The sequence below is a fragment of the Ambystoma mexicanum genome, chromosome 2p (genome assembly GCF_040938575.1).
Source record: "Ambystoma mexicanum isolate Mex_15411 chromosome 2p, UKY_AmexF1_1, whole genome shotgun sequence".
NCBI classification, from domain to species: domain Eukaryota; kingdom Metazoa; phylum Chordata; class Amphibia; order Caudata; family Ambystomatidae; genus Ambystoma; species Ambystoma mexicanum.
Genome location: NC_090923.1, coordinates 1,045,215,482 through 1,045,233,010, shown reverse-complemented (window position 1 = coordinate 1,045,233,010; position 17,529 = coordinate 1,045,215,482). Strand labels below are relative to the sequence as shown.

The following is a 17,529-nucleotide window of genomic DNA, read 5'->3' as shown; positions in this document are numbered from 1 at the left end:
GAATGTCTCGACACTACCGCGGAAACTTTCGAGGAAAGTTAAAACTGACTTACCTCTCTCGAGCTTCCCCTTACGCTCCTTCAAGGCTTTCGCCGTCATGGATAGGCATTCCTCACACTCCGAACACTGGTGTTCGATTCCCAGACACCACAAACAGATCCTGTGAGGATCCGTCAACGACATTTTCTTCCCACAGTCTCTGCATTTTTTGAAACCGGACCGAGGAGTCGTCGGGTCGGAGGAGGAAGCCATCGAGTACGAGTCAGTTTTCTCGAGGAAATATGAATATATTTCGACTGACGAACTGAGCAACGGTATTCCGAGGTACACGAAGCGTAGAAAAACGGAACTGAGCAACGGACGCTGCGCGTGGCCTTTTATAGGCATGATGACGTCGGCTTCGATACGGTGGCTGTCGAGGAACACCTACTCGACGGACGTCGATGCACAGCGCCCTCTACTGGGAAAAAATGTTTTCCGAGGCCAGCAAGCTGGAGATACAAATATCATAGATAAGGAATACATCGGAGGACACAATCCCTTCGAAAGCACCTTTCTGATGGGGGGGGATGTACCCCGGCTCGCAAGAGTAAAACTGTGCGACATCCCCCCCGCCTCCCGAGTCAGCCAGAGCAAGCCACTGCTGCTATAGAAAGCCTGACTAGGAAGGAGCCCCCTTCCAACGATAGACCCTCTCACCCCGATGAAGACAATAGGGGTGCTCGATCCTCAAGCCCGGAGGAGTACCAGCAGGGCACAGACGAAGAACATAAAGGGGAGTACAATGATGGTGATCAGACCCCCATTCTCCTCGGAAGAGGACGATCAAACCATAGGGTTAAGACCCTCTACCTCGGGGAATGCAGCAGCCCTCCTTCCCAAGAGGACAGCCGGTGAACATTCTTCTTTAGAGCGAATCTTTACACTGAAGATTTGAAACACCCCAAATCCACAGACTGGGAACCGTTGTTCAGAGCCACAGTACATCAAGGCCAGGCTACGTCGGCCCCTGGATAAAGAAGATAGAGCCAGGATCAAATCAGAATTCCCTCGCCCAGAGATTCTGGGGAAGGTGGCTCTAACTCGAACTCCAAAATGATTACCTTCCTAGGGGAGAACATCAAAGAACCCAGGAAAGGCATTGATCGTGCCCGGAGATCCTGTCAAGACAGGGTCCTGGACATTATTGGGACCCTGACAAAAATAATGGACCTGGCCGAAAAGGCCATTGATACAGGCAATCCGATTGACCCAATCATCCAAACATCCTATCAGGTTGGGACCAGCGAGCACTGTGCTTGCTTGGGAACGCCAACTGTTACACATCTACTGAACGCAGGAAAGGCATCCTTATAAAAATAGATTCCAAGTTGGGAGAGCTGGCAGACACCGAATCTGGAGCGGCAGCACAGGGCCTGCTATTCGGGGATCCTTTTATGAAAGATATATCCAAATTCGTAAGCACCTTCACCGCCTTAGACAAAAGCGCAATCATCCATAAAAAGGGCCTTCGCCACCAAAAAAAATTCCCGGCCCGGACGAGGTAGGGGTCGCTCCTCCGGCCGATATTCTTTTGATAGAAGACCTCAACATTCAAGAGAGCAACAGAATTTCTGGCAAGACCGTTCAGACACCTTCCCATCAAGAGGACAAGGAAGAGGTTGTGGTTGGAGAAGAACAGCAACATATCCAGCCCAACAACCACCAGCAGGTCAGAGTAACCATAACAGCGCTGGCACTGCAGACACCCATAGGAGGGAGGATAGCTCTCTTTGCGCGAGCCTGGGACACCTTATCAGGAGATGCCTGGATCAGGGACAAAGCTTGAGGCTCGCATCTAGAGTTCTTTGCTCAACCCTTCTAAGCGAGTCGGCCTGCTCAGATAGTGATATCCGAGGCAGATGCGGCAGCGCTAGACAGCGAGGTACACAGTCTACACCAGAAACAGGCAATACGCCTTTGTTCGAGTCAGGGTGGACTTTTCAGCCCTATATTTTTGGTTTGCAGGAAGCAAAAGGTAAGTCCAATCATAAATCTCAGGGCATTGAACGACTTCATAGTCCACCGCCATTTCAAGATGGAGGGGGATACACATGTTCAGAGAAATTTTAAGACCAGGGGACTAGCTCGTTCGCCTGGACCTCAAGGACGCTTATTTGGCAGTACTCATACATCAGGCACACATAAGTTACCTGAGGTTCTCATGGAAGAAGCAGAATTGGGAGTGTACGCGCTTGCCCTTCGGGCTCTCCTCTGGCATTTACCAAGCTCCTAAGGCCGGTCGTAGATCATCTAAGAGAGCAGGGTATCAGACTCAATCTACGTAGACGACATCATCTTCATGGCCCAATCTGAAGCCCTGGTGGAACAGCAGGCTAAACTTGCCATAGATCTATTACATAGCCTCAGTTTCCTCATAAATTGGGAGAAATCGATCCTCTGCCCATCCAGGAACCTTGAATTTCTAGGGTTTGTTGTGGATACGCAGATCTCGCAACTCCGTCTCCCTACAACCAAGATACACTCCACCTGTCTGGAGATTCGCAGGCTTCTTCAGAGGAAATGTCATCTCCCTCCGGGAGCTAGCAAGAGTAATCGGTCTACTATCCTCTTTCATACAAGCAATATTTCCCGGCCCACTTCACTACCGGGAGTTGCAGAGACTGAAAGGTCAGCACTTGAGGCGCAGCCTTTCGTACTCGCAACGTCTGACACTCTCGCCTCAGGCAAGAACGGAACTCATCTGGTGGCTCACACACACGGAAGCCTGGAACGGCAGAGCCATCTTCAGGTCCACCCCAGATACAGTATTAGAGTCAGACACCAGCCGCTCCGGTCCAGGGGGACCTTGTCCAAGGTGTCCCAGCAGGACAGCATCATCTAGTTTGCAGATTACTCAAAAGGTATCCGTTTTACGGTGCCGCCTCCGTCCCGATACGACAAGCTATGGGACGGCAATAAGGTGCTCAACCTTTTCCTCTCTTGGCCTCATAATGAGGAGCTATCCCGCACCGCTCTTTCCGGCAAGCATACCAAGCTACTATGCTTGGTCTCCTGCAGAAGGGTCTCTGATGTCAGAGCTCTCGGCGTAGCAGGCAGGACCTTTTCTCACGATGGCATGGTCTTCCACATATCCAGAAGGACTAAACGCAATTCAAGAGTAATCTTATATCCCGCCTTTAACGAGCAGCCGAAGCTTTGTCTGGTCAAGTGCTTAAAGGTCTACGAAGAGATGACTGCACCTCTTAGGATTTCTCCTAACGGACAGCTATTGACAGCACTGCGCAAACCCGACAGGTCAGTTCCTGGCCAGATATTGGAACGCTGGACTCTCTCACAAGCAGGTATAGATACTAATCTCGGACACCCATTCTGAGGGAGATGCCATGGATTCCAAAGCTTTTCAGGTTGGAGTCCATCTGGAAGACATCATGAGGATGGCCGATTGGGCAGGTGAATCCATTTTCAAGCCATTATACCTGACACCGGTAGAGAAACCTGCATCTATAGTAGTAAGTAAGCTTTAAACAAGCATAATGTGAGCCTCCGGTCTTGACATAGAATAAGGATTTTCAATAATTACTTATAAGAAAGTCTTAGAGAAATAGCGGCACATGATTAGGGCGCAGTTGTTCAATATCATTTATATTGGGTGAATTTGCTTGCTACAGGCTATGTGAATTTGTATGATAACGTAATCATTTCTCACCCACCCTCGCAAGAGGAATAGGGTTACCATATACTTGAAGTAATCCAGATTGTTCTCTCTCTTCCTTCGACAGGGACTGCAGACAAACCCGCCTGATCTCCAGATCTGCTCTGGTTTTTTCCCCACAGTATGTCCGTAACTTACTACTTCATGTTTATTTTCTGGATTACCAAGTTCGCAGCCTCGAAAGAGGAAGTTACACACTGCTAGTTCCTATTTAGAGGGACATTTGGATGCCTATTGGAGGATTACTGTCCCATGCGCTGTGACACAGTATGGACTAGTGCCAAAGCCTCCTGGGAAATGGAGTTCTTTTTCTTCTAGTGACCTTTATATGGACTAAAAGTTTCTTCTGCTCATGTTTAATGTTTGTTATTGGATTTTTTTTTGCACCTTGTTATGTATACACTATACCCTAGGCCAAGTGCATAAAATACTTGCTGCTGAGCCTTTTCTCTTTAAATTAATAAAAGAAAGAGGCATAATGCTCACCTCTGTGTCTTTAATAGAATTAAGACTTTCTTATAAGTTATTATTGAAAATTTTTTTCTCCTCCACTCTCCGCTACACCGTCCTTCCTCAGCCAAGTCTTCGTTCTCCTGCTTCTCCCATGACCTCACCCGAACAGCCTACGCTGCGCTGGTCTCTACCCCCCCTCATTTACCACCACCCCGTTCACTTCATCAGCTGGCTCCCCGATTCAACCTCTGGCTTCCTTTTCCCCAGGGTTCGAGTTACAGGTTACAAGCACATATAATGGGCTTTAAGCTCTGTGACCTTTTCATATGCGGGTAAGCCACCATTTAGAAATACAGACCCGCTCAAGGTATAGTCAATTCCTGTGTTCATGTCAGGATTCTCCCGAATGTCCAGATTGCCGGTTTGATACTCCGACCATTCTGCTGCCCCGGTTAAAGTAAAATCGGGTTTGCAGTATGTGTAATGTGAGTGTCCGGATTTCCAGTTTGATATGTGGGCACTTCCATTGTCCCGCTGAAGGTACGAGCAAGGGTGCAGTCTGTTTTATGTACAGCATCAGGAGTGCGGATTGAAAGTGTGGATCGCCACATGGTCCTGTTGTTCCTTAACGGCTCTCCACTGGTTGGGTTGCTTACTCTCTCCTCCACTGCCCAGCCTTCTGGGTGATGCAGTCCTATGAGACAAACAAAAAGAAACTGGCCAGAATTGTGCCTAACAGGCCAGAAAAACTTACTTGATTCATATAGCCAGGCACAAAAAGAAGGGACAGAGACTGGGGCACTCCCACACCAAACCTCTGGGGCAGGACTGGCTCTGGGAAACTCTGCGGTAGGCCTCCTACCCCAGGCTGAGGGGGGTCCTCATTACCTCCTGAGAGGGCCAGGTGAATGCCAGTGTGTCATAATTATTGTTATTACCTGATGATGGACCACCTGCAATGTGATCAGTGAATAGATATTCTGTTTCAGATACCACGTCACAGAAAGGATGCCAAGAGTGTTTTGCCCGGTTTGTGGAGAGTTTGTAAAGAATTGTCAGTTTTAGCAAAGGGCCTTCTGCTGCTAGATCCAGGATTGTGGTGCCCTCTGTGCCGATCTCTCAATTTATCTCACTGGTCCATGGCGATCTCCAGGGTGCAGTCAAAACTAAGGCCCATTCTTAGGAGAAGGTATTGTTTCCTGGACTGAAACCGATAATATACAATGATGCTGAAGCATGCATATTTTGTGAGGCATCTGCCGGAAAGCAAAGTCTGCTTCCAATCCATTCGCCTGTGTGGAGCTACAGCATGCCGTAAGCAAGCTTTTTGGCACCATACTTCATGATCTGCATTTTGTCATCAAGACGAGTTGCCAGGATCCTGTAAGGGTGCCGAAAAAGGACACCGACACACAGGTTGCATGCTTGGAGCTAAAGACTTATTTGGAAAATGAGGAGAGAGAGAAACCTAACTTTCCTCAATTCTAAGAGGGGGTTCCCCGCCTCAAATAAAATACTAAAGGGTCTGTCAGAATGTTCATAACTTAAAGAGTCCAGCGTTCTGTGTCAAAATCATGCTTCTGTCCCTTGCACTCTAAACTAAGGCCTTCATAAATCAATGTTCCATTTTCAGGGGAATATCCTCCTGGTATTAGATTAAAAATGTCCAAAATCAATAAAGAAAAGGGTTTCTTCTTCCAGCCAAACACCAGGCCAATTACTCTGTTCTCCTGGTTGAATGCCCAAATGCATACTAACCAGGGGGAATACCTCCCTTCCCCTGGCTGATAGGTCACCTTTACAGTTCACTTTTATAACCAGGGGGAATGACTTCCTTCCCCCTAGTGTCTTAATCGCTGTTCCTGATGGGTACCAGGAAAATGACTCCCTTCTCATACAACTTGACACGACCCACCTGGTCCAGGGAGAACGGCTCCCTTCACCTGGATCTTTCTTTCACACCAGTCTTATTTGTAGTTAATACTTTCACCTCTTACTTCCCCCTCTTCCTTTCACCCCAGTTTGCTGGGTTCACTTCGCTGCCAAGGACTGCGACGAGGAAGAGGACTTACATCAATGAAAGCTGCTTGGTATTGGGTCCATAACCCTCCATTCTCTTCTTTCACCAAGTCCCCTTGGCTCACTCTCCTGCCAGGGACTGCCATGAGGAAGAGGGCTCGTGATGCGGTTGCTTTTGGTCTGCCAGACCATTCTCTGGGGTCAGTTGGATTTACTTGACCACTACAGTGAAGAAACTTTCTTCCCAGCTACACCATCTGCTTCTCAGGGTCCCAGACCTTACTTGCCATTCTCTTCAGCCCACCAACCCTTGTGGTGTGCTCTGGAGACCCTTGTATGCTCCCTGCAGCCCTGACAGGCCGCTCATATCTCCCTGTTACCTTCAGGGACCTTCTCGGGACTGGAGATTGTCTTCCATCGGCTTCCTTCGGTAGTCGGTTTCTGGCTTCTGTGGATGTTGAACCTGCATGGTTTGGTTCCCTGCAGTGTAGGTACTGGTGCTGACCTGCACGGCCCCCCTTCTCCATGAGGTTACCACTGCATCACCTGTATGTTGCTGGACCTGCCGAAATTGGGTCCTGGAGAGCCGCTTTCTGCTTCCTGCCGGTGTCTTCTGGTCTTCGCTGCTCGCGCAGCCGACATCTTCCACACCTACTGCTGCTGCTCCAGAATTGACTTGACACAAATAATCTGTTGTCTCTTTGTCTTCTTGTTTTCCTCACTGTTGGAGCCAAGCAGTCTTGTTTCTTTCCATGATGCGCTGTTCATGCATCCGCGCATCATCTTCCTCGCAGTACCTAGGTAGGCATACCTTGAGGGTTCTCAGAGATCTTCTTGGTCCCAGTACCTTTATGTGCGTCAACCTCATATGTTACAGAAGTACATGGACCTACTCTTAACATAAGAGTCTAGGATGGGAGTGGGGCTCAAGGAATGAGGAGTGGTGGCATTTTTGTAAGGGCGTACCCTAGGTGGTTGTCCTTATCCCCAGAGGGGAGGGCAGGGTAGGGGGGGAGGGGGAGTCCCTCAACAGGAGATCCTCCAGCATTATACCAGCCCCAGGGGGACTATCGGGTAGCTGCCTCACCTCCCTGGCTTCATGAAAAAGGGCTCCCCTTAGGGAAGAAGTGATGGCACCTAGTGAATCATCACAATACCCAGAGGGGGAATTCCTCTCCACTGATTCTGCTGTCTTCTTACCTGTGCTGGACAAGAGATTTGCTGTCCAGAGTTTGCCAGATACTCTTTATTCAGACAACGGGAATCTGCTACAGAACACAACACGTTGCTAGAAGCTGGTGGTATCTCTTACAAGCACCTCACACCATGCTGGGCAAGAGCCAAAGGGAATGTGAAATGTTGACATGGACTGACAACAAGACTCTCTGGATTGAGCTTAACCATGGTGAGCCACTGCTACTGCCGCTATACAGGTTTCTGGCTGCATACAGCAGGATTCTTCACTCAGTTACCTAGGTAACAACTGCAAAAGCATTTGGTGGGAGGAAAGGGCTTCATCCCAGAATACCCTTCGACAATGGTCCTGTGGGTGGGTAGGAGAGCCATGCAACAGTGGCAGGTACAACAAAACAAGGAAAATGCTTGCCACAGGGTGGTCATTCAAAAGATTAAGGTGGACGAGTCTGTGCTGGTACAAAACAAATACGGACTAACAAATTGAGCATGCTTTTCAAAACATGCCTGGAAGGTGACAAGTATCAAAGGTTGCATTGGGACGACCAACAATGGGACTTGAAGATATACGATGCAAATGATTCTGACACCAGAGGACTGATGGAGGACTTGTCAACAGAAGTAGTCTGTGAAAACATAACACATCCTTCAATCACTAAAGAGAAAAGCCAGGAGCATAGTAGTCCACACAGTGATACAGTGGAAGCTTTTTACACCCCCACCACACGGCAGCGTATCCTGAGAAAACTACAGGACTTTGTATGAGAAGAAGAAACAGTTATTTGGGTTATTGGATGGATCTTGTGGCGTATAACGTTCCTGATGTAGAATGTAATGACCATGTGCTGTATAGAATTATGCCAGCAGCATCACTGCATGTACGGAATAAAGCTTGGGTGTCCCTAGGGGCAACACCAGTTGAAATTCATACTCTGTGTAGGGTAATTTCCAGTACACGCTGCAAAGCATGTAGCGATTGACTTACACTTCCCCGGTCTTACTAATGGGCCAATGAGCCAACTGACCAGTACTCAGCGCCAGACAACAGGAACATGGAGATTTTAACAGATTAGCCCGGGGGCAGGGCCAGGGCTGGTAGCAGTGTGATATTGATTTGGCAGCCTGTGCATGGCCCCGAAGTCCTAGAGTGCGGCCAAAAAAAAAAAACAGACCATCCAACAACTATGGGATGAGCAAGATAGAAGGCTGGGGGGGGTCCTATGCCCATCTACTGAAGAAAGGAAGTCATGAAACCCATTTGAAGAGAAGAATCTCACTTTCCTTTATCAAGAGGGAATACAAGAAAAAGACTAATGGGCTGGGCAGATTGATCTTTTAATGCATGAAACATTGTACAAAAAGGCAAACAGTGGGTTATTTTCTTACACGGTTCTCACTTCATAGGCCAATAAAGTGACAGACAACTTTTTCAGAATACTGAAAAAGTATACATTCCACTAATTCAGCAAACTAAACAAAATATACAGATAAGATTTTTTTGTGTATTTCAGTTGCCAAATACTGTTGGTCCGGATTTTCATAGGTACGTATGTATCTCAACTAGGTGTTTAGTTAGTTCTCCATGTTTAGATTTGATATCTTTCAAAACACAGCATTTTGTGCTAACTTCAGACTTCGAACTAACTGCCTAATGAACCCAAACACGGACAAACTGGTTCACGAGGAGTAGGAAAGGAATGGAGAGGTTGCCACTCTTATGAGAACCCCGAAAAAGGTCAGGGTCTCATGAACAAGGTCAGGGGGCCTGATGTTTAAAGAGGTGCTAAGAGACATGGCCCTCAAATGAATATCACGTGAACGTATACATGTAAAATATGTAACACCCTTTTAAGGCACTAAGAAACCAACATACTGATGTACGATTGCACTCTGGGACTGCTTTAGATAGGATTCTGCACATTGTAGCATGTTTGGGAAATGTATTGTGCAACTAGAACGTAAGGGTCAAAATGAAAAAAATATGATTTGTGAGGAGAAAAAGTAAGTTCGTTCTTTGGGTTACTCCCGTGAACGTTTTTTTGTTTGCCATTAATGTTTGCCATTAATGTTAAAAAACACTAGGGCGGATGCAATATATGCAACTAAGTTTGGGGGAATTATCTGCGGTAACTTATTTACCAATACTGCATACATTAAGCATGATGTAACAGGAAGGGTCTGCATGATTGAGACATGCATACCCTTCAGTTATTCCCCACTTTGAAGTAGCTAACATTTCATTGGCAGGCATGTGGCAATACTGCATGGGTAATATGGTAATGCTTTTATGTGGATGAAGTTTCCTCCACACATAAGCAGGCAGAAAAATGAGTTTCAGTTTTACCAATCCACCAAAATCTGTTTCCCATCTCTATTCTATTCTTAATTATATTCTTAAATACTGGATGTTTTACCGTTACTGCCAACCTTGTAACAAGGCCTGTAGTATCTATGCAAGTCTGAGCATAACCGGTCTTGGGCATGGAAAAAAGAGTAAACTGTTGATATGTAGAAGAGGGGGGAGGGGCGAGGAGTTCTTTGATAACGTACGAGTCCAAGTGGCCTAGTCAACGGCTTTTTGTGCGAGAAAGACATCCAATACAAACTATGTGTCTTTAGGTTTATTGAAAAGTAATTTTGAACATTGAAACCAAAGGTGAATCAAGCCCTAGGATACTTGTGGGAGGATGCCAGATTCCCAAATATCACTCTGAAAGGAAATATCACTTAATGCATGGCTCCACACTGACAGAATTTTCAGTCTAGCTGATCGAATAGTTATGTTTTACATCTTTGTATTATATTTTGATGGTAAGACATACGCTTAGCAACAATGAGTGTATATTAAGGGCAGGTTCTAGCCCTCTTGACTGTTTCTCAAAGCCTCTATTTGACTGAAGTCATCCTAGGTACACGAGACCAATTCTGCCTGAGGAAGTGCCTTGCACTGCGATCATGGGTGGTCTATTACCAAGTGACTTGGCAGAGTATTACTACGTCCCCAGGCAACTTCGGGGGCTAGTTTCCAGCTTTGTAAGAGGTGAGAGTTTCAAAGGAAGAGCGCTTTGGACTGGTTAGCGAACTAGACCCATAGTAAACATAGGAGGAAAACATGGAATCACAACACTGATCCTTTATCTTAAACAAACCACAATGTTGCTTGGTGTATATGAAATGCAAGGGCAGATGGGTAGCAAGATGGAGTCCAATAACCAAGTGAACAGGACTTTAAATACCAGGTGGACAACTTTATCTTTTTCTGCAGTCAATGGGAAAAAACCTAAGACAACATTGAATCCATACCTCCTTGGCTTGGCTCCAAACATCCTGCTCCAGTGGGTTCACCTCCATGGCGGGCAGGGTGAACTTGAAGTAAGGTCGGAGGTTCTTGTAAATGAAGACGTAAGGCCCTGAAGCAACAGCAATGGCTGGAGTACGGGGCTCATTCTGGTCCATCAGAAATGACACAACGCCTGTGGGGAGGTCGAGCAGTGCATTCTCTGTCATCAGGCTGGTCCCCTTGAACACCTTCAACTTCATGTTATACAACCCTGTGCCAAGATCACCAACCACCAGCTAGGAAGAGAGGAGGTAGATTAGCAGATGACTAAGACAGTATAAAAGTGTATCCAGCTTTACGTAAACATCCCTCCCTTCGGAGTCAGCCCATCACTAGAAATGATGAATAAAAATGAATTCAGGACAGTCTGAAAATTCTTCAAACTACACATTAATTTTCTGAACACTGCAGAGGCTCTTATTTAGTGATAGGATGTGATTGATAGTTTATTTGTATAGCGCCTATACAAATGCGTTTCAAAGTGCTTCAAGGCATGGGAGGTAGCAAGGGAACATAACAATGGCATTCTTACAAGGCCTTTAGACAATAAGAATGAGAAATTAACTATCATACTAGACCTGGGGACATTTCAGATAGTGCAAGAGCAATGACAAATATAAGGAGGGGATGAATGGGGGTAGGAGATGGGAACATACAAACTACTATTGTACTCAGCCTGATGACATTTGTGGTACAGCCGGAGATTGACAAGAGGGGCGGGGTAGGAGGGAGGAGGAGAGGAACAAAACAAGCGACTATCGTACTAGGCCTGACGACATTTCAGGTAGTGCTGGAGGTGTAGGGGAGGAAGAAACAATAAGTGTTGAGGGAATGTTCTTGGTGTGAGGCTATCGGCAACACTTGGCTTGAACTTTTTTTCCTTTTGACATTGCGAGGCAGAGCCTACAGCATAAGAACCCCTGCCAGGTAGTGCTGTCGAGGGAGTGTTCTTGGTGTTCCTGGTGTGCAGGGTGGGCCGCCTTGGGCTCCGGACCCTGATGGAGGCGAATGGAGGTCATGGTGCTGACAAAACCGTGACCGCAAGCTTGCTGGGGACACGCTCACAGCTCAGGAGATGTAACTCATTCCAGCGCATGCATCATTGCTTGGACGAAGAGTTGACAAGAGCCTTACACAAGTAAGTGAGAGAAAAGGTGTGGATGTCTTTATAAGCAAAACCCTCGACCCAATTGACACTAATAACAAAACCGTAACTGACAATAACATGGGGAGGGGCTTGGCTTGGAGACAAGAACAAAGGAGGGCCTCATACCCGTTGCAACCCAGATCCAGCCCCCGTTGCAAACTCTAATACAGGCACCGGTGTTGACACTGGAGCCTAATAATCAAAGGATGAATGGGGACGGGATAGGGGCTTACATATACAATTATAATAACATTTAATACAGGATTGTAGTGTTCAATCAAAATACCGGCCACAATGGCAAGCTTTCAACTCAGCTCCCCGCCACTCTCAGATCCCCCCTGTCTTCGGTTTATTCGACATGCGTGGGAAATTTAAACCTGAATAAATTTGAATATGGTGAAAATGGGACAAAGAAAATGAAACAGCTGAAAGAGCTGGCACGGAGGGCTGTGGTCAAATATCATGACTCTCAGGAGGCTAGGGAAGCAGTAAAGGCAATGGCCCTTAACCTTGGACAAGGTGAAACGACAATGACAACGGTAGATGAAACCTTGGCAAATCCGAAATCAGAGGAAAAGGTTTATTAGATGTACCTACCCCACTTAAAATAAACATTTGTGAAGAATAGCTCTCGGACGCAGACGTTTTCTCACCCAATAATGAGAACGCCTGTAATCCGGAGATCATAGAAAAGTTCAATATTCAAATCGCTGCGGATGAGCCTTTACCAGAGGCGAACTTGGAGAGGGATGGCCGCAGCGACTCCATTGCGGTCACCGATCAGTCACTCAAAGACCTGATACTGCTGAATGCAAAAGTAAGTGCTGCAGGGGTGGAACGTGAGAGCCATAATGTCACAATTAAATTGGCAATGAGTGAAAAAAGCAGACATGGTGTCGTGATGACAGCGTGCAATAGCAAAAACATGGTGGAAACAATGCCCTCAAACGAGCAAAAACAGCCACAAAAACAGAGAAGGGTGGAGAACAGCCCATTCGATTCACTAAACTGCTCACAAAAAAGAACCAGGGTAATGGGGGTTCCCGAGAGAAAGGAAGGGCTAGGAAGGTCACAAAACCTGAGAAAACCCCTCCAAAAAGAAATCCTGGATGCAAGCCTCTCTTCAGATGAGTCATCTTCGGATTCTTCCTTTGTACCAAGGGAATTCCCAAAAATATGACGACTGATGGGACAAAGACAAGAAAAGCGTCCTGGGGTTCGAGAAGATTGGACTCCCAACGAGAGGATAGAGAAGGCGTTGAATGACTTAAGACCTACCATTATGTCCGCAATAGCAATAGCAATTGACAAAGATGTCCGAACAATTCAACGAAACTACAGGGACCAGAATACCTTGATTGCACTCATGAATGCCAAAATGACAAAGGTGGAGATGGAAATGGCGGAAAGAAAAATAGTAACCCTAAATGAAATTGAGAAAAATGAGAATTCCTTAAAAATGCTAAAAGACCTCCTAAAAAACAATGACGAGGATAAAAGACTTTTGGCTGAGGTCACAAGAGAAGCATTAGCGATCTTGACATGGGAAGAAATGCGGAAGGAGCAGCAAGATGGGGTCAGAGAAGATATCTCTAAATTGGGGAATCAAAGCAAGTCTGACAATCGGGTCATCCCGGGCTGTGCCCAAAAAGCCCCCGATATCACGAGCACTAGCCCCCAAAGGGAGGCAGACTCGGGAAACGATGGGGCTGACTAGGGTAAGCTTTGTGACACTAATAAACCGACTTACGTGTCGGAAATGACAAGCAACCGGAATGGTCAGGAAGCTGGATCTCAAGTGCAACCCTCAACTTCTGGGAATGCAGAGGGTTTATGCATGGACCCCAATCTGATAATGAATACAGAGGAGCAGTCAGGTGTTAAACATAGTGGTAACTTTGACATTTTTGAGAAAGCAAAAAAGGAAGGACATAAAAAGGCTGTTTTGAACCTGGCAAAGCAAGGCAAGGGCAAATATATATATATATATATATATATATATATGCCCCGTTGAAAAAACTCCAATACCAAGAGCTCTTGTAAGTTCCTGAAAAATATCAAGACGCCGAACGTGACGATACAAACCGAACATCATACGAGCACAAGGTCTTGCCAATCCCTGCCACCAAAAGTAAATCTGGATGGGTGAGACTTGGACATAAGCATCTGAAAAGAGAGTAAAAAAAAAGAAGAGGAAAAAAAAGCTGTGATCACTGAAGAGGATCTTCTAAACCTTTAGGTACATGACGAAGAGGAATATGAGGAACTACAAGAAAGCGTTGTCCTATTAGAAGACCGAAGGGTCTGGTGTTCAGACTCTGAATGCGAAAGCGAATCGTCTCCAATGAGAGAGGTAGTGAAAGATCAACAGACAATAGTTTGAAAGCACATGTGTACATCCGAAACAACTCCTAAGAAGCCCTTCAGTCAAAATCATACGGTTGGAGGTGAAAACTGGAAAGGGGAAGATTTAGGACAATTGAGGACTAAAGAAAAAAAGATTGCAGCTACATTGGACAAACCTCCAAGAATGCAAATAGCTCAATTAAAATGCAAAACGAAACCGATACAGGAAAATAAAGCAAACGATTCAACAGAGGCTAAGCCTCCAGGTAATGACACAATGAAATGTCAGAAAGAAATGGAAAGTGACTGGAGAGTTGATAAGCGCTTAAAAGTCAGAAAAGACAATCAAGAGTCAGAGAAGACACAAAAGATGACAAATGGGTATGGCTTACTACTTGAAAGAAGAGTTCCTAGGGACGATGGTCTTGTGTTAAATAGATAGAATTGTTCTACAACTGTTTCATCATATTCCACACTTGAAATCGATTTCATCAAATGACATACAAACTGTGAAATTTATACAGGAGTGCACCCTGGACCGAGTTCTTCTACACATGTATTCAAAAACAATCAGCGAAATCCTATTGGAAAGTGTAAATGAGCTGAATGATTTAGGATTCAATTTGAGAGAAAACAAAGATATGGGGCAAGATAAAAAAGCAAGCGAAAAAAATTGGGAATTGAACTCGGCCAACGCGAAGCAAGCCAACTCTGGCATCAAGAATGGAGGAGTAAATAAAAATGTTTAAGTGTTAGAAGAAGAAGTACAAGCTGAGGCGAATATAAGCCAGGTTGTGGACGTCCACAGCCCACAAAAGATAATAAAAATAACCTTCAGATGTGACAGCTCACACACTAAAGTCCTGGATTCTCAAGAGAGTGACAGACAAAAACAGAGAAGGTGGGAGATGGTGCTGGTTGGCTGGAGCTTTGACGACACAGACATCCAACTAATGCCCAAACTCTAGCCTTATTGAAATACAGATGTGGTCCTGGAACACAGGAGGACATGCCCACCTGTTTAACAAGGCTCTGGAACTCCTTGAAGCTTTGTACTTTGTGTGCTTACAGAAGACGTGGCTCCTAAAGCCACCTAGTGCTGAAGGATATGAAATGGCATTCATCCCTACAATAAGTAACCCAAAAGGTTGTCCGATGTCAGGTCTAATCACCTTGATTAAGAGACCAAGTGGTTTTCGAATAACGAATGCTTCTAACCCGGCTCCGTATACACAGATAACTGAGGTAAAATCCTGGGGGCAGGGCCCAAAAGAGGATTCAGGAATATACATTATAATCATTTATTGCCAACATCAGGCTGCTGGGGAATTGGCCTTTGCTGATGAGATATGTGAAATGTTGGACGAAATAATGCTGAAAGAATCACAATCGAGCATTATTTTATGTGGAGATATGAACATGGAAATCATCAAGTTGGAAAAGAAAAGTAGTGTTAAAAACATTTTTTTTAAAACATCCAGCAAAAAGCCATTGATAAAATCTGGCTTAAAGAAATGGATGCTAGAAATACGTACCTCTTGAACGGCAACATACAAGGTGATGTACCCCCAAAAGCAAATTGGGAAAGAGATAATCAAAGATCAATTTTAGACTACTATTTCACCTCAAAGCATTGCAAAGAATATTGGTAGTCTCGAGGTGATCAAAACAACTGAAAGAGACCATAACCTTGTGAAAATCACCAAGAAGTTGAAAAGGGCCATTACGGCAACCTCCTGGAAACATACTGTGAATCTGGAGCCTGGAAGAAACAGGTTACGAATGAATAGTGTAAAAATTACAAATTTGACAAGAGAAATCCAGAACAAGGGAATGAGCATCAACGAAGATACCCTTGAGGATAGTTGCTTATTGCAAAAATACACGGAAAGAAATAACAAAGTCAGCAAACCAATGCACAATAAACACGCATATGATGCGGTAATTGTGTCAAAGAGAGAATTACCTAAAGAAATAAGGGCCCTGGGGGAAAAAAAAATCAAACAATAAGCAAGAGCAATGAAAAAAGATTAAAAATGAAATATAGAAATTGGATACGTAGCAACAAAGCAATAATGGAACAACAAGATGGGGAAAGGATGATGGAGGCCCCCGAGGAATAAAAATACTAGAAACTTTTGGACCATCATCAATGATGTGCAATTGAAAACAACATGATAAGTGAAGTACAATGGGTTGAACATTACGTAAACCTCTTAACATAAGATATAGAAGAGGGGGCGTGGCTTGGCGCCGATGGCGAGTGGTAGCTGATCTGCCGAGCTCCGGCCGAGACGCCGTTTCCTGATCCTTTTCTCAGGCTCATGTGAAGCACCAGCCTTCGGAGAAGAACATGCTGTTGTGGGAAGCGGACCTGTACCCGAACCGCCGGTGGGCCCATTGAATCGGACCTCCTAGACACTATCGGAGCTCTAAGACTACTCTCCCCCCCTCCGCTCCGATTGAATCCAAGATGGAGTCTCGTACCGCACAGCGGAGCCTCTAAGGGGAACCCCTCCCCCAACGGATTTCCAGGGGGCCGCCCAGTTGGCATGAGCGCTGGGCCCGCAGCCTGGACGCTCCCCGTCGCACAGTGCGGGGGCTCCCGGGCCAGATCACACACGCTGAGATATCCGCACCACGCGGGCCCCGCCGCAGTTACGCACGGCCCACTGAGGTGACCCAAGCTCCGGAACGGCATACACCTCTGCGGCTGGGTGAGCGTGGAAAAGGACACATCGACATACCCAATCCTGGGTTTCCCTGGGCCGCAACCGACAGCACTGCGGCTCACCTCACCGGGACAGCGCCAGACCCGATTCCGGCATGGATTGCCCAGCATCCCGGTGCACAGGAGGAGAAGATAGATGCGCCGCGGGACACTCCACCGGCACCGACCCACAAGACAAGGTGCGTGAGACCTCGCAACACCTGCGAAAGGGAACCCCTGCATACCCCGATTCTACTTGCATCTACCCTGAGGGGCCTGCACGCTTAAGACTGAGGGCGAGCAAAACATCGACCTGGGCCCCCCACCCCAAGCTCAGCATCGGAAGGGGGACTCGATCACATCCCTGCATGCTATCTAGCTCCTGAGGCCCAGGGCATCCACAACTACCACCTCACGATGGCCGCCAAGAACAAAACCAGAGCTGCCACCATGGACTCCTTTGTTTCCACCAAGGTAAAGACCCCTACTCAAGCTAGGGTCAGCCCCTCTGAAACCGCCCAGACAAGCGAAGGGGTAGCCGCCGAAAATCACTCTCAAATACTGGAAGCCAAAGCCTCATTAAAAACGCACATAGACTCCAAGAT

General features: G+C 46.3%; 1 protein-coding gene across 1 annotated transcript in view; it reads right to left on the bottom strand.

Moving 5' to 3' along the window:
* Window positions 1-17,529, bottom strand: part of BBS1 (Bardet-Biedl syndrome 1) — a 1,034,601-nt gene that overhangs the window by 793,655 nt on the left and 223,417 nt on the right. The window contains exon 4 of the mRNA XM_069644936.1: window positions 10,685-10,957. Coding sequence (XP_069501037.1) covers window positions 10,685-10,957 — 273 coding nt within the window. The remainder of the gene's footprint in view (window positions 1-10,684; window positions 10,958-17,529) is intronic.